We start from the raw sequence: 25,639 nt of genomic DNA, 5'->3' as shown, positions 1-25,639 counted from the left end.
GGGCAGTGGTCCTGGGGGCCTGGTCTCTGGCTGTTACCGATCCCTCACCAAACCCTGTTGGGCCAGATGGGGGTGGGGCACTTGTCTCCGGCCACCTGGGTGTCCAGGGAGCGGGGAGCAGCATCCCTCCGGGGCCCTTTGCGATCTGGGGAGTGTCTGGTGGGTAGGAGGGTCACCCGGTAGGTAGGCAGACCCAGGCTAACCTGTGGGCAGGCAGGGTGAATCCCCAGGTAGGTGCTGCACGGCAGCTCATTCTCCCCGAGAGCTTCCTGGACTGGCTTGGAACTGTTTCTCGCAACCAGCTCATCAAAGTGAGCTGGGTGGGCTGGGCTAAGCGGAGTTGGGCAGTGTATCCCTGGGGGACAGGCCTGCACTCCTGGGATGCTACCAGGATGTCTGGGGAGCCTGCCTTCTTGGGGGTGCTGGGCCAGTGTCTGCTGCTCATTTTCACATCCCATGCCCTGAAGACGGGTGGGCTTGGTCTGTCCACTCCCGCCAAAACGAGAAAACCTCCAGCCCTCTGTCTTATACCCCAGCTAATGTGGCACACATGACCAAGCCCTGCCTGAGCAACTCCTGTCAGCCCTGTCACCAGACTCCCAGCCTGGCTCACATCAGGCCACTCACACAGGCCCAAGACTAGTGGCCAACTTCTTTTATTGCAGAAGGTACAATGAAAATGCTGGGCCCTCCGCTGGCTCCCTAGGGTGGCACGGGGGTGTGTCGTGTGTGCAGTCAGTCCCTTCGAAGGTTCTTGAGCCGCTCCTCCAGGTCTGCGTCTGCATCGACTAGGGCGGAGGCTGCAGCCTCTGCTTTCTTTCCACTGGCAGCCACACTGAGGGAGCCTCCAGTGGAGGGGAGGTCTGCAGAGAAGGGGGGTTAGGAAGAGAGCCCCTGCTGGAAGGAGTAATGCTGGGAGAGGGAGGGTCTGCGCGATGGCTGAGCTGCGCGCAGGACAGGGCCCAGGGTCTGGACACTCACTTGACAGCTCATCGGTCAGGCTCAACCCCAGCTCGTCCAGGACCTGGGCTACAACAGCGTCACTAGGTAAAAGAAAAAGAACTATGAGGGCCAGGCACCCGGAGGGCCAGGCATCCCCTCTGTCCCCACCCTCCTGCCTCCTGTCTCCAAACCTCTCCTCTTCATCGTCCTCGTCACCCATGGCATCGTCAATGGCATCGTTCATCATCTCCTCCTTCATGTCCATAATCTCCGCCTGCCGCTCGAACTCCATCATGATCTTCTGGATCTGGGGCAACTTCAGCTGGAAGTGGGAGGAGGGTGAGTCTGGCCCCTGAGGTTAGCAGGGGTAGGGAGGGGGATCGGGAGAGGCGCACCTGTCTGTTCATGGTGCCCATGGCCTTGGTGACGCCCTTCATGGCTTGTGCCATTGAGTTGTTAGACTTGAGTGTCTGGATCTTGAGGGACACAGCTTGGATGTTGGCCCGCATCAACACAAACTTGCGCACGTACCGCCTTGTGCGCACCAGGTCTCTTGCCATGATACGCACAGCGTCCTGCGAGGGGACAGAGGTGGCAGGGAGCCAGCCTTGGGAGTGTGCTCACTGCCACTCCACCATGCCCACTGAGGCTTTCAGGGGCTCCTATGTGCCTGCTCCCACTGGCCACTGTTCCCTCTCGCCCTCATGCCTCTTGGGTCACCACTGCACAGACTCCTCCGCGGCCTTCTCATCTCTGCTCCAGAAATGAGAGGAAGAAAGGTGGGGCCACCCTTGAGGGGTCCTTTTCTCTCCATGTCTATAGAGTCAACACCCATTCCTGAATTTCTCTCCTGGCCAAAGAATGTGTGTCTCCCTCCACCTCACACAGGCCCTCACCTCAAGTACAGGATCCTGATTCACACACGAACACTTCCAAACCTCACCTTTTCACTTCCTCCCCAGAGCTCTTCCTTGCTTTGCCCATCCCAGGAAATGGCGCCTCAACCCACCTGCTCAGGCCAAAACTCTGTCGCCCATCAAAGGTGCTGCTCCCCAGCGGTTCAGGCTGTGCCCATCTCTCTGCTCACTGGCCCCCAGGGCCAGTGCATGCCATGCCACGTGGGCTCCCACTGTGGCCCACGATTCCAAGTGGTCTGGCCCACATCCACTCCTCTGAGCTCACCCATCACTCTCTCATGGAGCATCTGCTGTTCTATCTGACACACTTGCCACTTGGATCTTCACGGGCTCACTCTCTTCCTTACTCAACGTTTGGCTCTGTTACCACCTCCACAGAGGCAGCCTTTTGGACCCTGAAACTAGGGAAAGCCCCACTCAACCCTTCATTTCCCTAGAAGCACCTCCCTGTTGGTGCTCAGCATGTCCAGTTTGCTGCAGCCCCAGTGTCTGAACAAGCAACAGCACTGGCCTGTGTCCCAGGCTGTGCCCAATCGAGCTTACCATCTGGCCCTGCTTGGCCATTTTCTTGATGTCTGCAATGATTTTCTTCTCCTGGGTCTCTAGCTTCTGTCGCTCACGGTCCAGCTCTCGCATGGCGCGGTTCAGGGCGCGCTGGTTCTGCCGCAGCAGCTCCTCCGGCGTCTTCCGGCGCCCAAATAGCAGGTCCATGGCCGCAGGAGCCCACCGGCAGGACTGGGGCAAGTGTGAAGCCTTACTGAAGAGTGGTGTGAGGCCCAAAACGAGGGCATGAGGCAGAGCTGGGGTCACACTGTGTATGGGCAGGGACAGATGGGGGCTCCCAAAATGGAAAGGGCCGAGCAGGGAGAAAAGGCGTGAATGGAAGGCCAAAAGAGTGGAGTCTGGAACTTGGGTAGCCCCAGGGACATGAGTGGGGACAACGTGCCCACCCCAACCCCTCCTCCATCACAGTGCCCCCACAGAGGTTCAAGGCTTCCACCTCGTCCTGCAGACCCTGCGATGAGGCCCTAGCGTGTTCGGTGGACTGAGACTGGAGATGGCCGTGTGTGGGCTGACGGGGGTAGGGGGCACTTGGAACCCTGAGCGCCAAGGACAGGGCACTTGAGAGGGTCCCTGACAGGAGGTGGTGGAGGCTGCGAGTGCTAGAAACAGGGTGGATGGGGGCGGCCCTGAAGCTGACAGCGTATGCATGGAATTCGGTTTGGGGCGGGGGTCCTAAATGCTGAGGGAATCTGGGCGCGGAGAATAAGGTTGGGGGGCGTTGCGGACTCCTGTACAGAGGGAGGGATGCTAAGTGTTGGGGTGCCTTGTTCACGCAGGAAAGCCTGGGGGGCCATTCGGGGTGTTGACCACTGAAGGCAAGACAGCATGGGGTCCTCTGATGATAAGGCCGGGTCCCAGAGAGGGGCGAGGCCCTCGTACGCCGCCACCCACGCGTCCACCCAGGGCCCGCACCCCAGTAGGGGCCACTCACCGGAGTTGCGACAGGGACTCGCTTCCGTTTCCGGGTCACGCTCTTCTCGCTGGGAGCCCCGGAGCGCCCACCAACAGACCCTCGGTTCTGTCGCGTCGGCGGTCGCCGCCGTTTCCGGATTAAACCACCTGACGTCACACGCCCCGCCGGCGCCCGGAATGCTGGGCGGGGACAACAGCGCGCGTGCGCACGCGCCGGGGACCAGCCCGGCCCCAGGCGCATGCGCACCAGCTTCCGTGTCCCTGCCGCAGACTCGGTGTTCCACAGGTTCAAGTCCAGCCTGAGGGAGCCGAGCCACGGCCGGAGTCCTGGTCCTTGTGGGGTTGGCGCCCTTCCGGGCAGCCACCCGGAGGCCCTGCACCCCACCACGTTACCCACTGTAGGGCCCAGCTCATCTCAGGGACCCAGAACTCTCGCTGATGTTTCTGGACCTCAGGCACCCGGTGGCACCAGACAGCGTTCTCCTCGTCAGGCCCTCCCATGGCAGAAGGGGGCAGAACAGGAGATGGTGCGGACTTTCTTGTATGTTGGCTTACTGGCCAGGAAGCCTGTGGTTACTGGATCCTGCCCCTCCTTTGTTCCGGAGTGGGATTCATCCCACCCTGCCCGAGGCCTGGGGCTTGGTCCCCTCACGACTCCCAGGGCTGCCCCAGGCACTGGGCAGCCTGCTGATGCGGGGGCGGGGGGGGGCCCCCTAACGCCACCTGTGATCACACAACTCCCACCGCGCTTGCTGCAGGAGCCCTGGTGGACATCACCTGCCCCTCCCACCCCACAAAAGGAAGAGGCAGAGGCCATGCAGTAACATTCCCCTTTAATAGCCTGGCGGGACCTCCAGTGGTGCAGGGGTGGGGTGCCGGGTGCCCAGCCACCCTTGGCCTCCCACCCCAGAGCCCAGATTAGGGGGGCTGGACAGCACCCAGCGTGGGGCTAGACAAGCCAATTCATTTCCCATCGCTGAGCGGGTCGGGGGAGGCAGCGCCGACCTCAATCACATGGTGGTTTAAAAAAAAAAAAAAAAAACTAGGAGCGGGTGGCAGGGAGGGGTGGCAGGTCAGGGCATGGGATTCCCCCACCGGCTGCCCCATGCCCCCCCCCACCTGTGGCCCCCAATAAATATTTGCAGGGGACGCCGGGGCTGGTGGCCCTGGCAGGGGTGTGTATGCGCCAACCCTATTTCAGGCAGCGCTCGAAGTAGGTGGAGCCAATATAGCCACCCCGCATGGAGCGCTGCACGTTCTGCTCAAACAGCCTCCGGTTGTTCTGCAGGACCTCGGCGGCTTCCTTGTTCAGTGGGTCTTCAGGGTTGGGCTCCTGTGGCCGGTATGGGTGGGGGTCAACAAGCCCAAGGGGCAGAAGTCCAACCTCCCCCAGCCCCAGCGCCCCCGCCCCTACTCACCAAGAAGAGATACTGCAGGCCATAAATTATGGAGTTTATCGTAAGGACTGGCTTCCAGTCCTCTCTGTGGGCAGAGAACATCATGATCAGGGGCTGGTGAGTGGGAAGCCGCCAGAGGCCCTGCTGGGACCGGACAGATCAGGCCCAGGGCACGGGACAGTGCGGATGGGAGAAGCTAGCAGGAGGGTGCAGAGAAGGACAGACCATGGAGAAAGCCAAGGTCAAGCCACGAGGAAGAAAATGTGGAGATGAAGAGACAGAGGAACACGCACCACAAGGGGTAAGGAATGGACAGAGACTGGTGTAGTGCAAGGCCATGAAGGGTGCCTGGCAGGCAGGGCTGGGGGGAGCTGTGGAGGGCTAGTGCCCTCACCTGAGAATGTTGAGGCAGACGTTGCCCTCGAGGTCAATGTTGGGGTGATAAACCATCGTCTCACACTTCACCTTGGGGGGGTCATGCGGGTAACCCTGGCCCACCTGGCTCCAGGAAAAGAGAGGGGAGGTGGATAGGTGCCCCAGCAGTGCCTGGCCGGGGCCTCAGCTGTTGCTTCCTCAGCCCAGGGAGCCACCCCGGCCCACCGAGACTCACCTTAAAACTGAACACAAACTTCCCGCTCTTGTAGAAGCCCTGTGAAGGAAGAAAAGAGGAGCTGGGATCCCATCCAGCAAGGCCTGGCAGGTGAACCAGGTATCCCTACTTGAGGTGGGGCCACCCGCCGTGCCTGGGAGTCCAGCTGAGTGTGCCCTCACCTCATCAGGACAGATAACCAGCTTGAAGTTGAGGAGGTCGTCTGGATCTGAGAAGCTGATGTCGCACGTCTTGGGCAGATTCAGCTCGTTTATGTCTAGGTTTTCACAGCAGAAAAGGGAAACAGAGAGAAAGAAAGAGGGAGAGAGAGGAGGGTGTTCAGAGCAGGTGCAGGTGCCAGCAGAGCCTCCATAGCCTCCTCCAGGACCCCAGCTTTGTCCTGGGCAGTGGGACACATCCCCAACCCTCTCCCTGCTCTTTCTGCTCCCCAGTCTCCAGGCAGGCTCTTCTGGATCTACAGAACACCACAAACACACATGTTCAATTGTGACTGTGCTTGAGCTCCTGGCCCAGGGTAAGTTCCAACTCTTCTGAATCCACAGCCCTAAGTCCCAGCACCCAACAGCTGGGTCCCCCCGCAACCCAGCTCCTAAATGCCCCCACTCCCATGTGCCCTCCAAGAGCCTCTGACTACCCCACACCCAGGATCCCTGGCCATAACCCCCACCTTCTAGAGGAGTCCCCAATTCTCTGCCCAAACTCAAAGACCTTTTTCCCCCTCCACACCCTAAATCATCCCCCCACCAATCCCTGGTCCCCAAGGTCCATATACTCCTCTTTCTGCCTATCATCCCAAACCCAGGTTCCCATCTGACCCCCAGATCTGTTAGTTCCCAGCCCTCCTACCTTACACTGTTCTGACTATAAGATTTCCAGCATCTCCAGCACCATGGTCTAAACCCAACTCTACTCCTATCTCTAATCTCTGGCACCCACTGTCCCTCCCTCCTCCTCCTGTCACCCTAAACCCCAAATTGCCATGTGACGCCCCCCCCAGACCCACGAAACCCAGGCCCCAGAACGTACTTCACCACGCCTGACTCTGATTCCCACTGACCCCAGCATAAAACACTAAATCTCCCACTCGGATCCTCAATCCTCGGCCCCCACTATCCATATCTCCTCTGCCTTTCACCCAGGTTCCCGTCTGACCCCGCAGACTCTCGAGTTCCCGGTCCCCCCACTACACTGCCACCCTCAGATTCTCAGTCCCTAATATCAGACATCTGGCTTTCCAAATACCTTCAGTGCCCCATCCTCGGCCCCCGCATCTCTGACCACTTCAGTGACTATTACTCCACCCCTGATCCCTCAATCCCCAGGCCCTGATCTCCGATCCCCACATCCGCGGCCCCCCCATTTCTGACACCTCTGACCCCTGGCGACCGCATTACCCCAAGCCAGGCCCTGACCTCCGACCTCCACCCCCATCCCGACTCCTTACCCTTCTGGATCCGCAGCTGCGCCGCCGACGCCTTCTTGCTGCTGCCCTTGGTGCCGCCCGCCGACTCCTCCTCCTTCTTCTGCTGCTTCAGCGAGAACAGCTTGATCATCCTGCCGCCGCCGCCGCTGCCGCCCCTGCGGGGCCCGGGACCCCGGCCACCCGGCCCCCCGCCGCCGCCGCCCTTGCCGCCTCCGCCACTCGGACCCGCCGCCGCGGCCTCTTCGGCTGCTGCCGCCGCCCGCCCGGCCTGCCGCGCCGCTCCGCGCCCACCGCGCGGCCCGCGTCGGCTCCCGTAGTCGGCTCCGGCCTGGCCCGGCGCCTCGGGCTCGCTCGGCAGCACTCGGGCCCACTCGGCTGTTCTCGTGTCCGCTCGGCCCCGCCCCCACCCGCCGCTCCCTCCTCCCCCTCGCCCGCCCCGGTGTCCTCAGGCCCAGCGGCGGCTGCGGACGCGGGGTCCTCAGGCCGCGCCACTGGCCCGTTCACTCGCTCCCTTCCCGAGGGGGTTGCGGCTCGGGTCGGAAGAGGGAGGCGGGGGCTGCGGTGGCGACGGCCGTGTACTGGAGGAGGGTCGGCTTCCGCGGCAGCAACGGCTTCAGCGCGGAGGTCCGCAACGGCCTCGGGCGCCCCACCGCTTCGGATATTTCCGCCGCCTGCCCGCTTCGGCTCTTTCCGCCCGGCCTGCGCTGTGCGCCTGCGCAGCCGCCGACGCCACCGCCCCGCGTTGCTCCGCGATGGGACTTGGGGATCGGGCTCCTTCGGCTAGGCTCGAGTATTTCCGTTCGCGCAGGCCGGGCCGGCCGGTCACTTCCGGGGACGCCCGCGGGTCCAGGGAGTGGGGCGGTGTTGCCGCCATCTTTAAGTGGGGCAGACGCGGGCAGCTTCGCTTGCGGTCCAACCATTCCCACTTGCACCTGTGCAGACGGCGGCGTAGGCGGGCCAAACGAAGTACTTGGCCCCGGGGGTCACAGACTGAGGCTGGGTCAGGTCAGAGCCTGAGCAAGGCAGGGGCGTTGCCTAGAGGATGCGTGGTCCAGCACTTTCGGTGTCCCATCGCAAACCCAAAGAACCCTCTCGCAGAGAGTCTGGTTGAGGTAAACTAACAAATAAAACGTGTATTGTGTCAGAGAGTAGGAAGCACTGTGGAGGTTTACACAGGCTGACACACTTCGGAAGCGGAAAGTGGGGAGGGCCACGCTCTGCGCGGCTCTACAGTTCCAGCGGAGGTGCCCTACGACCTTCCGCCGGCTGCGCGTGAGATGTGGGCGGGGCCAATCTCCCCTCCAATCACGGCTCAGCGTGCCTCGGCGGGGCGGGAGGAAGCGGCGCGGAGCGGTTCTGCGATTTCAGGCTGTCACCAAGGGAACCGTCAGGCGGTGAGCGGTGCCGCGAGGGCTGGTTGGGGCGGGGGGCCGGGCCCGTGGGGGCGGCGGGGGCTCTGTCTCTCAGCCTGCCCGCGTCCGAATGAGGCTCCTGCCGCACGTCACATCCAGTCGCTGAGGCCACGTGCCGCCATCATACGGACCACCAAGGGAGAAGTAGTCGCGGCGGCCCAGTTGGGCCCGCGCTGGGGGTGGGCAGGCTCAGTCCATGGCCTCCTCTTGGCGAACGACCCCGGCCCCATCCTCACCCCAGGGAGTCGGCTCTACGCCTTCGGGTCTTGATTTGGCGTCCATCCCGGCCCCAGCCTCCTCAGAGGCCCTGCCCAGGTATCCTCGGCGTCTTTGGGCTCCGTGGACTGATCCCAGTGGTGTCTGTGCAGCCGCTCCCCCTTTTGCCCCTTTCCATTCTCTTTCCACCATCCCACACGCCCCCCTTCAGCCCTGTAGTTGTCCTAGCTTCACACTCCCAGCTTCGTTGACTCCCCTGAGAGCTGAGTGCTGGAGAGGCGCCGGAGTGAGGATGGGAGATCAGAAGCTGCAAACGGCTCAGGTTTGGGGCTGACAAGTTGCAACCATCCCAGGGTTCTCAGGCTTCAGACATGGCTGGTCCTGGGACCCAGAGGGCTCTTCCAGACTCAATTTCCCTCTCCCTCTCCGTTCTTCTCATCCGCTCTGCTCTTGCCAATTATTTATTTTTGTACAGGACGTGAGGGTTGATGACCGTACTGTGGTTTCCAGCCAAAGTCTCAGGGGTGGTTTCTATTGGCCAGCCTGGTTCATGTGCCCATCCCCAGGCCAGTTGCTGAGGCCCTTCCGCTAAGGTCCCATCTGGGGATGGGGAATTAGTTCCCTGGAGAGGACTAGCCAAAGCTTGACTCACATGATCTCTGATCTTGTGGCTTCCCCACCGTCCAGTGGGGGAAGACTTGACCATGCAACAGAATGCTAGGCAAAGGGGGCCATGGTTTCTGGACCAGGGAGGAGGGGATGGCCTCATCCCCCTCATCCCCTCAACCCAGGGGGCTGGGTTGGAAGTGGTGCAGCTAAGCTGTATATTCCTTGTCACCTGCGTGGCCCCCACTCAAGTGGCAGAGAGGCACAGGTGGTTTTGGTGGCAAAGGTGCCTGTGGCCCTTGGGCCTGCAGCCTCTTAGGATGCAACCTAGGGCTTAGCGCCTGCAGAGGTCCTGAGGGAAGCTGGGGCCAGTGCCTTGGAGGGACTGGGCAGAACGTGGCGGGTGAGTTGTGAGGGTGGAAGTGCACGTAGGGTTGTTAGCGTAGCCTCTGGGAGCTGACGCTGGGAAGAAAGGGTCTGTTTGGGGAACGAGGGAGCAGGAGTAGGCAGGGAAGAGAGGCTGGGTGCCATGGGCCTCCAGGCTGGAGATGGACGGCTGGGATCAGAACAGTGCTGGGGGGTGGAGAGAAGTGGATAGATTCGGGAGGCTGGGCTTCTGGTGAGAATAATTGGATGGACGTGGCATGGGGAGGCTGGGCTTGAGAGTGAACAATATGGGCTCAGGTACAGACAGTCCAGGGACAGGCTGGCTGGGCACTGTTGTAGCTTTCTTAGATGACCAGTACTTAGGTATTCGTCTCCTGGGTTCCTCATATGGCTCTGGCCAAGTGGGGCGAAGTGGTCATTCTGTCCAAGCCCTCAGCCCTTGATGATAGTATGGTAACACTTGGGTTCTCGACCTGCAGCCACATGACTGGATTGCAAAGGTGTGCCTGACCAGCTGCAGAAATGACCTTTCATGGGTGGCCCTCACATAGCTGTTCATGTTGACTTCTTCTCAGAGGGTTGTTTTGGCAGGTGGGTCCATGGACTTCTCAAGGCTTCGGGTGTGGGGCCCTGGCTGGATGTCTCCATGCTTTTCATGTTTGCTGTAATTTTTCCTGTGTGGAATTTCATGTTTTTATGTAGTTGTGTCTGCATAGATTTCCCCTCATGATTAACACGAAGATGATCAAAGATGAGAGCTTTCTTGTTTTCTTTGTTTCAGATTATAAAAGTCATACAAATTTTAAAAAATAAAATATATATATATAAGCCATGTTACAGGATTTATAAAGTTCCGGCAACATTCCTCCAACCTGAGACCACTGGCTACCTCAGTGTTCATTCATGTGCCTTCCCTGATCTGATTCTCCCAGCCCCTCCCTGCCTTCCTCTCCCCTCTGATTCTACAGATTCTAGACCAGGTTTCCTAGAATCCCCTTTGTGATCAGAGAGAACCGTGAGTGCTGTCAGAGGGTCCGGGGACGCCCCACCCCTGACTGTGCCACACAGGAGTGCCCCTGCATGGGGGGGCTGCTGACTTTGCCAGACGCAGTAGATGCCAGAGTGGCTCTGGTCTTGGCTAGGGCTAGACTAGCGGGGAGGTGGGGAGAAGAGCGGAATGGGGGAGGGGAGGAAGGGGGGCTGAGGCAGGGAGCATGCCTTCTCTAGCATGTCTGTAGGAAGCCTCTGGCCCGGGCTGGCTTGTCTTTCCCTGATACCAGGGCCCAAGTCTTGAGGGGATCAGGGTCACTCAAAGTGGCAGGGGCGAGTCCAGCTGCACTTCTGGAAGAAGCTTGGACACACAGGCCTAGAAGGGCTGTTCTGGAACCTCTAGGCCAAGGGCAGGCTGACACCCTCCTAGAGTGGGGTTTAAGTCCCAAGCCAGACCCTGCTGCATGAAGATGCCCTCTTTGGAACTGCCTTTCTCCATTGTCTCTGGCACTTACAGCACCCATGGGTGGAATGGGGGACTGTGTCAAGGCCTGAACAATAGGATGGAAGGGGAAGATAGGGCAAAAGAAGCAGTGGCACAGGAAGAGGTTGGAGCGTTCCAGAGACACCGGCCCTCAAGTCTGCAGGACACTGAACTGGAACTGGCAGTATCTGTCCATCTTCATGAAAGCCGCTGCCAGCTGTGCTTCCTGTGACTAGTTACTGAACACACGATAGATACCTCCCACTGTGCGGGAGCCCTTAGGGGCTGTGCGTGGGGCCAGGGAGGGAGGAGAATGGCGCATGATGGCAATGATCACCAGAGGGCTGGGGAACTGGCCTGGGGCTTGCAGCCACCTGCGGGTCTCGGACTGGCTGGAGTCTGCGGGGAACAGAGGAAAGCCTTGAAAGAATATGGATTCCCAGGTAAAGCCTTGTAGCTTTTACACCTAAGAAATGGCTCCCTAGGTTTAAAGTTTCATAAACACATATCCTCAGGCCGGCTCTGGCATGCTGGACACCAGTTTGATACTTCAGCACCTGATGACACTGGCTGCCAGTCCACGTCCTCATCTGGCAGTTGGCTTGGCCGGCAGACGTGTGGGTCGAAGGGAACATGGGCAAATAGTACAGGAGCCGTGGTGCAAGGAGGGCACCCCACAGATGTGGCCAGGCTCTGCTAGGGGCCACATCTGCAGGGGGCTCTGGCTCTTACAGGAATCATGTGGTTGCAAAGAAAGTGGTGGACCTGTGGGGTGGGCAGAGAGGGACCCAGGCAAGTGGGGAGGAACTGAATTGGTGCAGACCCAGACGCAGGTTCCGTGTACTGTTTATTGAGCACCTACTGGGCACCGGGCCCTAAGAGGGCTGGCTTGTACCCACGTGATCACAGGCCTCACAGCATCCCCGCGAGGTAGGTGTTCTGCAGCCCCCCCCCGCACGAAGGAACGAGGTGAGGGCGGAGAGGGGGTGCAGCGCACACTGGCTACTCTGCACTGTGGACGCGCTGATGCTGGATGAGCTTGGTGCTCTGGTGGAAGCAGCGGCCACAGTCCTGGCAGGCAAAGGGCTTCTCGCGCCGGTGGGTGCGCAGATGCTGCGTGAGCGTGGGCCGCTGGCGGAAGGCTTTGCCGCACTCAGGGCATGCGTACGGCCGCTCGCCCGTGTGGATGCGCCGGTGCTGCGTGAGGTTGGCGTGCTGCCGGAAGCTCTGGCCGCACTCCGGGCAGGCGAAGGGCCGCTCGCCTGTGTGGATGCGCTGGTGCTCGGTGAGCCGCGAGACTTGCGTGAAGCCCAGGCCACACTCGCTGCAGTGGTAGGGCTTCTCGCCGGTGTGCGTCCGCTGATGGCGAGTGAGCTTCAGACGCTGGCTGAAGCGCTGGCCGCACTCAGGGCAGGCGAAGGGCTTTTCCCCCGTGTGCACGCGCAGGTGCTGCGTGAGCGTCGGCCGCTGGCGGAAGGCCTTGCCGCACTCCGCGCAGGCGAAGGGCCGCTCGCCCGTGTGGATGCGCCGGTGCTGCGTGAGGTTGGAGCGCTGCCGGAAGCTCTGGCCGCACTCAGCGCAGGCGAAGGGCCGCTCGCCGCTGTGCACGCGCCGGTGCTGCAGCAACACCGAACGGCGGCCGAAGCGCTCGCCGCACTCCACGCAGCCGAAAGACTTGTCGCCTGTGTGCACCGCCTGGTGCTCCAGCAGCACGGCGCGCCGTGCGAAGCTCTCGCGGCACTCGCTGCACGGGAAGGGGCCTGGGGGCTCCGGCGCGCCAGGAGGCGCCGGGGGTGCCGCGCCGGGGCCCGGGGGGTCGCCGTGGATACGCTGGTGCTGCAGCAGGTTGGAGCGCTGCCGGAAGCTCTGGCCGCACTCGGCGCAGCGGAAGGGCTGCTCGCCCGTGTGCACGCGCCGGTGCTCCTCCAGGCGCGCGCTGCGTACGAAGCCTTGGCCGCAGTCGCCGCACACGAACGGCCGCTCCTCGGTGTGCGTGAGCTGATGGCGCAGCAGGTGCGAGCTGCGGCTGAAGCTGCGGCCGCACTGGCCGCACACGAACGGCCGCTCTCCCGTGTGTATCTTCTGGTGCCTCAGCAGGTTGCTGCGTTGGCTGAACACCTTCCCGCACACGTCGCAGCGGCCACCTCGCACGGCTCCGGCGCCTGTGCTGGGGCGACCTCGACCCCGGCTCCGGCCCCTGGCGGCACGCCAGCGAGCGGCGGCCAGCCCGGGGCCCACGCCCTGGCGGGGATCGTACGTGGGGTCCTGCTCACCTCCCGGGTCGCTGGAGAGCACCAGCGCGTGTGAGAAGCCACCTTCGAGGGAGGGTGGCTCGAGTCGGCCCGTGAGGCTGGCCACGCCGAGGTCCCAGGGGAGGTGGATGTGGGGGCTCACAGTGTCTGGGCCAGCAGAGATGCTGTCCATCTGGAGTGTAAACCCTGCATTGCAGAAGGGGATCCACTCATTCATGACAGAGAACCCACTTGTGCCCAGAGCCACTCCAGCCCTGCAGAAACGGTGCGAACTAGAGCGACCTGAAACTGACCAAGGAGGCAGACAGAAGTGACGTGGGCAGGGGCAGGGGTTGTATCTGTGCAGGCTTCCCTAAGGAGGTGACAATAGGACAGACCCTTGCAGGAGGTGGAAGACTGAAAAGCTGGGGACAGGCTTTCCAGGTCTGACTTAAGTTTGTAAAAACCGCCTTTCTGGAAGGGCTGTAGGGCAAAGGTGGGGCAGGTGGCCCTTGCACTGTCCGGGTGGGTGATGATGGTTTCCACAAATGCAGAGCTGTGGGTGGGTCTGAGGGAGGCTGGAAGTGGAGCCAACAGGAAGGGAATAGGGCAGGGGGCAGAGGCAGGGAATGCAGGCAACCAGGACTTTTGTCTGCCGTGCCTTCCTTGAGATGCCACGGGACTCCCGAGGGACAGAGGGCACGCACAGGCTGTGGGGCACAGGAGTCGGGCCCAGTCTGCCGGGAAAGGTGAACACGGGTGCCGTGGTGTGTACATGGCCTATGGAGTCCTGGGCCTGCATGTGATCAGACAGTGGTGGGTGTCTGCGGATAAAAGGAGCAGGTTCCAGCCACGCTGTGAGCACTCCATCATTAGATGTTGGGGAAGGGAGGCGATGTGAGCACAGGCAACGGAGAAGAAGGAAGTTAAAGCAAGGAGACTGGGAGACTAGCAAGGGCTTCAGTAGGTGACAGAAGACCTATCAGATGCCAAAGAAAACTCAGAAAAATTATACTGTGTCAAAGGAAATCATCTGTGCACAGCAAAAACCCTCCGAGTCAAAAGACGAATGACAAACTGCGAACTCTCCAGAGGCAAGGGACTAAGTAACCAGAGTAAGGTGCGCCGGTCAATCAACAAGAAAGACGGACAACCTGACAAACGTGGGGAAAGGGCAGGAAAAGAAAGGAAATGTCACGGATGCTTAAATTCCGTAAAATATGCTCAGGCCCCTCCTAGGAAGCAAAGTGCGTATTAGGGCCGTGCTCGTTACCGTTTCCACAGCCTAACTCCAGGAACCCAAGCATTCGTGTGCACCGCTCGCCAGCATAAACAGAAGCCAGTGTGGCAAAGGGCATCAGAATGTCCAATTTCCCACCCTCTGATCCAACAGTTCCACGTCTAGGTACTTCTCCACCAGTTGTGTTCCCCCTGTGTGAAATGGTCGGTGTAGGAGGTTTCTCAGTTCTCACTGAAAAGTAACCCAAAGGAATGTCAGTAGGGGCCTGGATGGCTAAACAAGTGTGTCCACGGTGAGCCCCAGTGGGCTCTATGCAGCTGTCCAAAGAGGAGGGCGCTCGCTGCTGTGTGTTCAAGTGGGAAGATGCACGAAAAATGTCAGGCGTGGGACAGTGTGAAGATCAAGCATCCACCTGTGTTTTAAAAACGGGAAATGAGTATGCACCTGAATTTGTGTTTGTTCTTCTATGCAGAGAATCTTTCTGGAAGTACGCACAGAAAACCGGTGATGTTGGCTGTTGGGGTGCAGGACCATGTGATACAGGCAGGAGAGGGGCATTCCACTGTATACTCCCTTGTGCTTTCTGAATTTTCTAACACGTGAATGTCCTAGCAATTCAAACTGTTCTCCTGATAAAAGCACTGGCTGCACAGAAGATGTTCGGTTGAGGGCAAGGGGAGCAGCCAGGAGACCTTATGGGGAGGCCAAGGTGGCTGAGGTGAGCTGTGGTTGTCTGGGGAAGAGTGCAGCCTGAGGAAAGAATGGGGCCGCAGAGAAAGAACCCGCCGAGGAGCCTGGGGTGGAACTGCCGGTGTGGCTGGAGAGAGCAGAGAGACTGTGGGGCTGTGGGCTGAGAGAAGCAGGTCCAGGCTGGAGTGTCAGCTACACAGCATGAGGCAAGCCCGGCCAGCCAGCTGAAGACTGAAACAGCAGAAGGGGCATGTATCACATGCTACTCTCTCAGCTTCAACATGCGCAACTGACAGACAGAACATACGAAAAGAGCTTTCAAAATACGTGGGGCAGCTCCAAAGCAAGAAAGGACGGTGAGATTCAGGAATCCAGAGCCTGGTGCATGGTGCTCTACAGTGCCAAGGCTGTGGAGACTGAGGATGAGAGCCAGGCTCTGTCATGAAGTTGGGGGTTGAGGACATAGCCTGGGTGAGCCCAGTCCATCCATGGACCTTTTGCTTTCAGTGAGGCTGCAGAGGTATCTCCACTGAATGGCTAGGGGCCCAGATGAGCCTTCCAGTTGAGTTATGATGGACCCTGTGGCAGTCCCTCAACCCAGGATGATGCTTAGGGCAGGGACAAACAAGAAGCCCCCAGAGCTGAGCAGGGCAGGCTGTCCACGTGCACCCAGTGGGAGCATTCACACCCAAGGAAACCAAGCTAACTAACAAGGCCGGAAATAACATAAGGTACTTGCAAATTCTCAAAGGATGGATCAGTATCCACAAAACAAGGACGCTATGAAAAAAGAATGAGTTTGGATCCTTGTTGATAAAAAACAGCAAATGGGGACTTCTGGGGAATAATGGTATCTATTTAAATTTGTTTCATTGTGCAACAACATTAAAAACCACCATAAAGGTTTTGTTTTATTCTTTCAAGGCATAAAATCTACAGGGATGAAGAGAAGAAGAGAGGAAACAAACAAATCCCTGATATTTTCTACTCTGGAAAGCAAAATGGGCAAATGGTAACTGTACAGCAGACTGGAGAAGGCGAATAGTAAGTCAGCAGTGGGGAAGACTGAAAGAAATCAACCCGTTTTACCGCAGACGTTGAAAAGTTCAGGAGCTGGAGGTACCAGGTACCTCTGGCCACGCAGGTGAAGGGGCAGGGGCACTGGGCGGGCTGGGGAAGCTGTTTCAGAAGCTGAAGCTGAAGCTGGGCAGGGCTACTGCAGGGAACAGCCCTGGGTCTGTCTGCACAGAATTCTGAGGAAGCGGTGGGCAGTGCTGTAGCTGTGACTTTTGGACCTCCTCTCGCTTCCTGGCAAAGGGCTGGGTTGAGGGCGGGAGAGGACCCTGAGGGAGTCAAGGGAGTTAAGGGAAGTCACACTGGGCGCCGCGACGCTAGCCTCTCTCCCGGGATGCTGGCAAGAGGCTAGGAGTGCCTTCTTAGAACACTCAGAGGAGAGAACTGAAGATCCTCACAGCAGGGGTACCTTCAAGCAGCCCAGCCAGACTGCCCTACGACTGCTTCAGTGGCATCCACTCATGCTCCACCCACCCACTCACGTTTCCCAAGAAGTGAGTCTCCTTGGGGAGTGAACCCCTCACCCTCCCCTTCCAGCCCTGATTTGTTGTCCTGGCCGATAAGACCCTCACCCATCTGCTCAGAGCTGCCAGAGGGACCAGAGACCACACTGGGAGAAGAAAGCTTAAAAAACAAGTTATCGTTATCCTCAGAGAAATAAGGAAAGATGTTACAACTGTAAGAATAACAGAAAGTGGTTAAAAAAAATGAACGATCAGGGAAAGAAGACGCTCCTGGAAATTAAAACTCTGCTAGCAGATATGCAAATCTCAAAGGAGGGTCTGGAGGCTATAACTGAAGACATTTTCTGGAAAATAGAGCAGAAAGAAAGGGATGGGGAAATCGCAGTGAAGAGAACATTGGAGGATCTGTCCTAGAGTCCAATAACCAAGTAACAGGCATTCCAGAAACAAGAGAACAGAACAATGGAGGGGAAGGAAATCAAAGAAACAATGCAAGCCAGTTTCCCACAACTGAGAAATGTGAATTTCAAATTTTAAGGGCTCACCAACAGTGGTGCTAAAAAATGTTTTGACCCGGTTTCACAGCAATTAAAAAAAAATGTTTTGAGAGAGAGTTAATAAAAAGAATTCTTCAGCCAAAATTCAGTGTAATACAAATGTGTTTCAGATATGGACCAGAGCTCAGAACTTTACTTCCCACACCAGAGTTCACAGGAAGGTTCACCAGAACAAGGGGGTGGGACTTCCCGGGTGGCACAGTGGTTAAGAATCCGCCTGCCAATGCAGGGGACACGGGTTTGATCCCTGGTCCGGGAAGATGCACATGCTACGGAGCAACGATGCCCGTGTGCCACAACTACTCAGCCTGCGCTCTAGAGCCCGCGAACCACAACTACTGAGCCCGCGTGCTACAACTACTGAAGCCCATGTGCCTAGAGCCCGTGCTCCGCAACAAGAGAAGCCTCTGCAATGAGAAGCCCGCCCACAGCAACAAAGAGCAGCCCCCGCTTGCCGCAACTAGAGAAAGCCCGCACGCAGGAACGAAGACCCAACGCAGCCAAAAAAATAAAATAAATAACGAGGGAGTAAACCAACGTAGAGAAGGGGTCCAGGGAACAGGGAGCCTGGCCGACGGCAGACCATTGTAGGCTGCGTGGCTGAGGTGGACAGCACAGGGCATCTGGCCTGAGAGCAGGGAACCGCTCTGTCTTGCCCAGTCCCCACCCTGTGTCAAGGTCCCCCCTGTCTGACTACCCTGTGTACTGACTGCTGTCCCTCTCTGCCCCGCCCCCCAATCAGTGGGATGCAAGCCCAGAACCCGGGGGCCATCCAGGGTGCCGGGGCTGGGAGCGGACATGGGGAGCACAAGTCCTGCTCTCAGGAGGTTTTACTGGGGGCGGGGAGCAGCAGCTGGAGGGGCCATGAGGTTAGTGGGGGGCTTGGCTCTCGCGGGCAGGAGATGCTAAAGCAGGTTGAACGCTGCAGGCGATGGAGGAGCTCGGGGAATGCCGGAGTAAGGGGCCCATCTGAGCAGGGCCAGGAGTGGGATGGTCCGGGGTGGTGCTGCCCGTGTGGAGGGCCCCATATAACTCACCCGGGGAGAAGATGCTCCCAGCTGCCTCCTGCCACAGGGCCTCAGGGTGCTCCGTCCATGAGGACCCCTCAGGCCCAGTCTCACTATGGGGAGAGGCCTGGTCCAGCGCCACGCCACAGCCCTGAAACCACAGTGGTCACTGCTCGCCTGTGTCTGGCTAGGCCCAGGGAGGGACCTACCCAACCCCCACCCACTGAGGCTCCCAGAGCAGGGGCTCACCTGGGCCTCCTCAGGTAGGACAGTGGAAGTGGCCTCCTGGGGGTTGGTTAGAGGCCCAGAGTCCAGAAGCTCTGGAGAGGAAGGGTGGGGTCAGGCAGCTCCAGGGGCTCCCCACCCTGCTGCCCTCTTCAGTGGTGTGCCAGGTGCTGGGGTCCAGATGGGACAAGAGCCGGGTGTAGACTTGGGGCTGGGCATGTCGAGGGGGCTCTAAGTGTCCACACAGGAATGGCAGAGAGTGTGGGTGGGCATGTCTGACACTTGTCTGGGAGGCGGATGAGAGAAGGGAATGCTCCCCAGCACTTTGGGGTCCTCCCTCCGCTGTGCCCACCCATACTCCAGCCTTCTGTCTGCTCTCGAGCAATCGGCTAATGTCCCCCAATGGATCTCCTCAGGGAGTGAACCCCACATGCCTCCCACACCAGGAAACCCCAATAGTCAGCTCCATGCCAGCTGAGAACATGGAAGGAACCACAGTGGTGACAGTCGGGCTTGGCACGTGAGGGATAATGACGGCCACTGGCTGGGCGGGATGTGGGGACCGCCAATGCATGGGCACGTTACCTACCCTCACCTGGATCCTCTGTAACCCCAGGCTCCTCTTTCACCCATAGGCCCAGTGACGACTCCTGTGTGGCCCCACGGGGCATCTCAAGTCCAGGTTCTGGAGTCCGAGGTGTGATTTGAGGGAGGGGCTGGAAGTCGGAGGGCTCCATCTTCTCTGATAGCACCTCCTGGCCTTGCACCTGGACTGTGACCTGGGGAGGTGCCCCCCACCATCAGGAGCTCAGGTAGGGAGTTCATGGGCATCCACCCTATCTTGGGACCCCAGGGGTCCTGACTGACTAGGTCCTCTAAGGACCCATGTCCACCAGGGACAGAGCAAGGAGCAAAGGGACCACCTGCAGTTGCTCTCCTGCTGCTGACACCCACCCTCTCTCCCCACCCTGCATCCCTTGTCCATGCCTCTAGGTGATGGAGGGATGGGCCAGTGATGCTGGCCCTGGAACCCCGTCTGCCCTCACACAGGGTCTGCTGCAGGTGACCACTTCCAAACCACAAGGGGCCAGTGTCCGGCTGAGCATAGCACCTCCCAGGAAGAGGCAGAGATGCATACTGTTCCAGCCCCGACCCCAGGGCCACTGACTCACCCATCTCCGGGGCCCTCCTGGCTCCCGGCGCAGGCCCTCGACCAGGGCAGCGGCCTCCTCAGGGCTGCCTGGCTGCTGTCCCCGCACGCGGGCCTGGATCTCGGGGGGCAGCGCGCCCAGGAACTGCTCCAGCACCAGCAGCTCCAGCATCTGCTCCTTGGAGTGCACCTCGGGCCGCAGCCACTGGCGGCAGAGTTCACGGAGCCGGGCCAGCGCCTCGCGGGGACCCACTGCCTCCTCATAGTGGAAGTGCCGGAAACGCTGTCGTGCAGCCTCTGGGCCGGGATCCCATGGGGCGGCTTCACCCTCCTCCTCAGACTCCTCCAGCTTCACCGTGATGGGCCCCTCATCTTCTGGGGGTGCGTGGCCCGGGGAGCCCAGAGCTGTGGGCCTCATTGGAAAGACCAGGCTGGCGCTCTGAGGCCAGTGTCTCTCCCTGGGGGAGGAATGGGATGAGGCTGCTGCGATGAGGACAGTAGTGACAAATGCTTATTGAGAGCCTACTGGATGCTGTGCTGTTGAATCCCGAGACCTGCCAAGTGGAAGGAGGATGAGGAAACTGAGGCACAGAGGCAGTCCCGTACCAAGGAGCTGTGGGGCTGGTGAGCCCTCGGTGAGCCTCTCTAGCTGGGCCTGTGCAGAGTCTCTGGTAGCCCCCTGTTCCTGGGCTGCTTCTTAGGCCCAGAAGGCACCTCGTCTCTCCCCCAAAGCCCATGCTTCTTCTACATGCACCACCTAACCCCTGCTCTGCATCCCTCTCTCTACCAGGTGAATGCCACCTACAACATCCACTGCCTGGGCATCTACACCACTACCACCCCTCCCCCACCAACGCCAGTCTATCACTGCAGCGTCCACTCTCCCGCCTTGTCTCTCAGACCACTCCCCTCCCAGCGCGGTTTCACAGCGCAGCCTGACTGCACCTGCCCCACCCCACACCTGTGCAAGGTCACCTGTATGGCCCAGCACCCAGACACCATTCTCCCCCCATTCAGCCCCGTTCTCTGAGCCCGACTTGTCACAACACGCAATGCCCCACTATCTCCTCCGTTTCCTGATTTAGGTGGGACTAGGAGGTAACAGGGGAGTTTTCAGAGGGGAGCTACAAAGGAGCCAAGACCACTGGACTCGGAGCCTGCAAGGAAAGTCGGAGATTCTGCCCAGCCTATTTGCCACGTAACCTCGGCTTGTCGCTGTGCCACTGTGAACCTCCGTTTCCCCCACCCCCACCACACTCGCGCTGCTCCTTATGCAACTGGAGGTACAGTGCAACCTTTGTAGAGAGATCTGAGTTTATTAAGGAAGTGGATTCGATTTCGAGGGCCGCCTGATCCCGTGGGTCTAACCTTCGCTCCTCAAGGTTCCAAGTCAACCTGAAACCCCAGGAGACGGCTGGGCCTCCGTAATCTGGCCGGCCCTGCGGAGCTCCCTGAACTACATTTACCAGAAGCCTGGGCGGGCACCTTCTGCTTTAGGGAGCCGGGACAGGTCCGGGTGCCGCCATGGCAACTGGGGGCGGGGACTCCAGATTCTGTCGCCGTGGCAACGCGCAGTGATTGACGAGCCGCGCGCGACAGCGCTGGGCCCGGCCACGGGGGACACCCAGGCCCCTGTCCTACGCTCCCGATCCCGCTGGGCCGCCGCCCCCGTCCCCGCCCGAACCTTCCCGGTTGAGGGGCCCCCGCCCTCACCTCCGCGCTCAGCGGGCCGCTCCGCGCTCCTGAGCATGCGCACTCGCCGACCTTCCCTCCCCGGCCGGACTATGTCTCCCAGAACGCTCCACGCACCAGCCGGAAGCGCCGCCTTGCCCGTCCCCCACCCTCGCCTCAGTTTCCACCCTCCTCCCGCTGTGCCCCGGGGCAGCGTTGTTCGCAACGATCGGGTCACACTCCGGGCCGCGTCTTCCCGCGCTCCCAGCCTCAAATCCAGGCGTCCAGGCGCCCGTCGACGCGAGCAAGCTTCTCAGGGGGTAACGGGCGGCCGCACCGCCTTCCCAACCGCGCATGCCGCCACCAAGTCTCCCTGAATTCTCTACGGGGCTTCCGGGGATTAGCAGGGCTCTGCACCAATCACGGCCCTCGCTAGGACGCCGTCAGCCCCTGTCTCCATGGCAACCCCCTGTGGAGACCCGGCCACCCCTTCCACCGCCCTCAGGACCGCAAGCGAGCCTCTCCCACTTTCGCCTTGGAGAGAGGCTCGGCCGGCTCCTGTCCGGGAGGAGGTCAGCCAGTCCTCCGCGCGCGTGCGCGGCGCGATGACAGTTTTTTTTTTTTTTTTTTTTTTTTTTTTGCGCTCGTGGGCGGTAGGCGGGCCCGGGCGTCTTCATGGTAACCAGTGGGCCGTGCGGGCGGTTTCCAGGGCAACCTTGGGTACCGGCCGGCGTCTGAAAGAGGATGGGAGAGGTAGGCTGAGGGTAGAGATGCGGAGCGAGAGAGACAGGACAGACAGACACAGACTCGGGGGCGCGGAGAGTTGTGAGGAGAGACAGTGAAAGTAAGTGAACAGACACAGGGACAGAGACACGGGCAGGACAGAAAGAGACCTAGGTCAGAGAGTCAGGGCTGGGCAGACATGTGTGTCAGAACAGTTAACAAGAGGGAGAGCGATCAGGGCGGGATGGAGAGGAAAGGAGAGACAAAGATTTACAGCGACAAGACGTGCAGCTCGAGATTCAAGGGACAGACAAGGATCAGGAGTACAGAAGCAAGAGGGGAGAAAGGGACAGACATTAGAGATACAGTAAAGTGGATCGAGAGTTTTTAAAGACTCAGAGAAGGGTGACAGCAAGAAGAGAGAGAGACGGAGCGGGAGGGACACATGTTAAGAAAACTTATCCAAAACTTGCCATTAAGAGAAAAAAAGATGACTGGAAGAACTAGCACCGTCTCTACCAAGCCTGCTTCAGGTCATCTGATTCCCTAAGTGAAGCAACTTTTTTTTAAGTTAACTGCTTTTGATCAGAGTCCAGATACTGTGAAGTTAGATGCTAACGAGTAAAAGGTTGATAGGTTGTAAATGCTTTCTGTCCAGTAGAGAAGAGTACCCCAAGTTTTTTGTCACCCAGTAGGACACTAAGCAGGACACTAAGATGCCTGCCCACTGCCCCATGGTGCACTACCGATCCGACTTGGAGCTTTTATTTCACTGTTCGTTCTTTCACCCTTTCTGTTTTCCTTCTCTCTCATCTTCCCGGAACCACCTATGTCATCCTGCTAGTTGCCACCGGAGGTAAATAGATATTTGACGTGTGCTCACGGAGTTTGTTTTTATCTGTTTCGAAAATTATATCTTGACAGTCTGAAGGGAACCATTTCTCCGGAATGGGGGACAGACAGGGAGAAAGAGAAAACAGTGAGACAGACCCAGGAAAGGAAAGGAGGTAGCGAGGATGGTGGGAAAGAAAGAGACCAGGTCTAGGCGCGGAGGCTCCGGTGGGCCTCGCAGTGAGCTGGGCCCTGACTCATCCCGCGTGGGGAACGCGAGCCTCAGCCGGGCATGAGGGTGACCCTCGGGGCGGCTGGTCCAGTCATGGCAGACTACTGGAGGTCACAACCAAAGAAATTCTCTGATTACTGCAGGTGCTGGATTGCGGACAATAGGTCTAGTGTTGAAGTTCATGAAAGAGGAAAGAATCATAAGGAAAATGTGGCAAAGAGGATCAGTGAGATTAAACCGAAAAGGCTGGATAGGGCAAAGGAAGAAGAGAAGGCATCAAAGGAGTTTGCTGCAATGGAGGCAGCTGCCCTGAAAGAATACCAAGGGGATTTGAAAAGCCTTGGCTTGGAGTCAGAAACTTCAGAGCCAAGCATATCACCAGTAACCAGCACTATCCCATCCGCCTCTGCATCAAATCAGCAAAAGAAAAAAAGAAAAAAAAAGACCCTTCAAAGGGCAGATTGGTAGAAGGCATAACCTCTGAGGGTTACCATTACCACTATGATCTTATCACAGGAGAATCTCAGTGGGAGAAACCTGAAGGATTTCAAGGAAATTAAAAAAAGACGGCAGTGAAGACTGTTTGGGTAGAAGGTTTAAGTGAAGATGGTTATACCTATTATTATAATTCAGAAACAGGGGAATCCGGATGGGGAAAACCTGATGATTCCATTCCACACTCTGGCGATCTGCTTTCTAGTAAAGTCAATGAAAAGTCACTTGGTACCCAAGAAGAGTCCAAATCATCAGATTCACGTTGTGATTCTGATGTGGAACACCAAGCAGAAAAAGGGGGGGGGGACAGGGGGACTTCCCTGGTGGCGCGGTGGTTAAGAGTCCGCCTGCCGATGCAGGGGACACGGGTTCGAGTCCTGGTCCAGGAAGATCCCACATGCTGCGTAGCAACCAAGCCCATGCGCCACAACTACTGAGCCTGCACTCTAGAGCCCGCGAACCACAACTACTGAGCCCGCGTGCCGCAACTACTGAAGCCCGCGCGCCTAGAGCCCGTACTCCGCAACAAGAGAAGCCACCGCAATGAGAAGCCCGCGCACAGCAATGAAGAGCAGACCCCGCTCGCCGCAACTAGAGAAAGCGCGCGCAGCAACGAAGACCCAACGCAGCCAAAAATAAATAAATCGAAGAAAAAGGGGGGGGGAAGGAGAAGTCTCTACAGAAATGCAAAAGCTAGAAGTAAAGTTTAAAGAAAAAAAATAGTGATAAAGGAACTGAATCGGAAACACAGAAAGAAAAAATGCCCAAGGTTATTCATCAGGTCCAAATGAAGAAAAATCCAAAGCTCATAAAAAATCAGACCCATATGGAAGGACTTCCCTGGTAGTACAGTGGTTAAGACTCCGTGCTCCCAATGCAGGGAGTCCAGGTTCTATGCCAGGGAACTAGATCCCCTATGCTAAAACTAAGACCTGCCATAGCCAAAATAAAAGTAATAATAATAAAGAAAGCTCCTCTGTGTTTGTTTTACATTACTTAATGCTAACATTTTAGACTTATTCTGAATGTATTTTATGTGAATTTAAAATAACTCTTTTTTCGTGTGAAATTGATTTTTGTTCCTAAAATGGAAGCCTACCACATTGCATTGTAATACAGTGTATTATGTTCAGTGTCTAAAAATTGCTAATTACCTCATAATATAAGATGCTATGTATCTGTTATTTAAAACATGGAAAAGTAAGGCCGTTATTCAATTCTTACTCGTATGAATATACTTGTACTGCACTGAAAATGCATTACTTTTTGAAAAAAATATTTATTTATTTGGTCTCACCAGGTCTTAGTTGCGGCAGGCAGGCTCCTTAGTTGTGGCATGCGAGCTCTTAGTTGCAGCATGCATGTGGGATCTAGTTCCCTGACCAGGAATCGAACACAGGCCCCCTGCATTGGGAGCATGGAGTCTTATCCACTGCGCTACCAGGGAAGTCCCGAAAACGCATTACTTTTGCACACTGGTATTATTCAAGAAATAAGAATTAGACCACGTAAGAGAAGATTCACAACCTGTGATAATTCAGTTCTGAGGATCCTGTCAGAAGGCTGATGTAGAAAGTGTATGTATATTGGCTTACCTTACTCAATTTAAGGTCAAGGGCCAAGAACTGGGACTGCAGCTCAGGTCATGCTTAATATGGAATGAAAACTGGACCAAAGATGTATCTGCCTGGTTCAATGTAAAGCGGCAACCATTGCTTAAGCATTTTCACCTTGAGCCAGGCACTATGGTAGGAACTGGAGATGTAAAGGTGAGCAAGACATATCTCTGTTCTTCATGGCTTCTCATTCTGACGGAGTCCTTTTTTCCCTAGTCGTGCGCTCTGTGTAGAGGCCTTACATATACTGGAAAATATTATTTAGGGTTTATTTAAAACTATGGAGATGAAGTCTTGAACAAAAATAGTAAGTTCTCTGACTTCAGTAAAATGTTTTGGTGTTCCTTTAGAGAAATTGGAAAGTTCCCATTTCCTGGTTAAATTTCTTAAAAAGTGGAATTTTCTTATTTAATCCATTTGAAGTAGGTACCTTCCCTTTATTATTCCAAATTCTTAAAATTATATGTTTTTGTAAACTGTACAGTAGTTAACATTTGATAGTAAATATTTGTCTTTTTAAGGTTACTAGTGTACATGTAAGAAAATTATAGGTTATTAAAAACTTTATGAAAG

General features: G+C 57.7%; 3 protein-coding genes and 1 pseudogene across 8 annotated transcripts; 1 reads left to right on the top strand and 3 right to left on the bottom strand.

Annotated features, from left to right (window-relative positions):
• Positions 1 to 640: 640 nt before the first annotated feature.
• CHMP2A (charged multivesicular body protein 2A) lies at positions 641 to 3,998 on the bottom strand. Of its 2 annotated transcripts, none has more exons than XM_060130932.1 (6): positions 3,355 to 3,998; positions 2,403 to 2,594; positions 1,338 to 1,517; positions 1,134 to 1,264; positions 982 to 1,043; positions 641 to 863 (listed from the first exon to the last, which is right to left on the bottom strand). In XM_060130932.1, the coding sequence occupies exons 1-6, from the start codon at positions 3,574 to 3,576 to the stop codon at positions 736 to 738; spliced, it is 915 nt and encodes a 304-aa protein (XP_059986915.1). In that variant the 5' UTR covers positions 3,577 to 3,998; the 3' UTR covers positions 641 to 735. The 2 variants fall into 2 exon arrangements, with proteins under 2 accessions (XP_059986915.1, XP_059986916.1); XM_060130933.1 differs by having other exon boundaries at positions 2,403 to 2,616; positions 3,355 to 3,494.
• Positions 3,999 to 4,151: 153 nt separating this feature from the next.
• Positions 4,152 to 6,973, bottom strand: UBE2M (ubiquitin conjugating enzyme E2 M). The gene is made up of 6 exons (XM_060130935.1): positions 6,787 to 6,973; positions 5,504 to 5,598; positions 5,343 to 5,381; positions 5,127 to 5,230; positions 4,754 to 4,817; positions 4,152 to 4,668 (listed from the first exon to the last, which is right to left on the bottom strand). Exons 1-6 carry the CDS (start codon positions 6,893 to 6,895, stop codon positions 4,528 to 4,530), a joined length of 552 nt encoding a protein of 183 aa, XP_059986918.1. The 5' UTR covers positions 6,896 to 6,973; the 3' UTR covers positions 4,152 to 4,527.
• Positions 6,974 to 8,257: 1,284 nt separating this feature from the next.
• LOC132509654 (WW domain-binding protein 4-like) lies at positions 8,258 to 25,294 on the top strand (annotated as a pseudogene).
• On the bottom strand, positions 11,700 to 21,510 carry MZF1 (myeloid zinc finger 1). 5 transcript variants are annotated; one of them, XM_060130907.1, is made up of 6 exons: positions 21,212 to 21,510; positions 19,521 to 20,052; positions 18,938 to 19,127; positions 18,373 to 18,443; positions 18,154 to 18,274; positions 11,700 to 13,298 (listed from the first exon to the last, which is right to left on the bottom strand). In XM_060130907.1, exons 2-6 carry the CDS (start codon positions 19,914 to 19,916, stop codon positions 11,863 to 11,865), a joined length of 2,214 nt encoding a protein of 737 aa, XP_059986890.1. In that variant the 5' UTR covers positions 19,917 to 20,052; positions 21,212 to 21,510; the 3' UTR covers positions 11,700 to 11,862. The 5 variants fall into 5 exon arrangements, with proteins under 5 accessions (XP_059986890.1, XP_059986895.1, XP_059986892.1 ...); XM_060130912.1 differs by having other exon boundaries at positions 18,944 to 19,127; XM_060130909.1 differs by having other exon boundaries at positions 19,521 to 19,956.
• Positions 25,295 to 25,639: the final 345 nt, after the last annotated feature.

This window comes from Lagenorhynchus albirostris, chromosome 19, assembly GCF_949774975.1.
Source record: "Lagenorhynchus albirostris chromosome 19, mLagAlb1.1, whole genome shotgun sequence".
Lineage (NCBI taxonomy): Eukaryota > Metazoa > Chordata > Mammalia > Artiodactyla > Delphinidae > Lagenorhynchus > Lagenorhynchus albirostris.
Note: the sequence above shows the minus strand (reverse complement) of the source record. Positions and strands in the feature narration are given on the sequence as shown.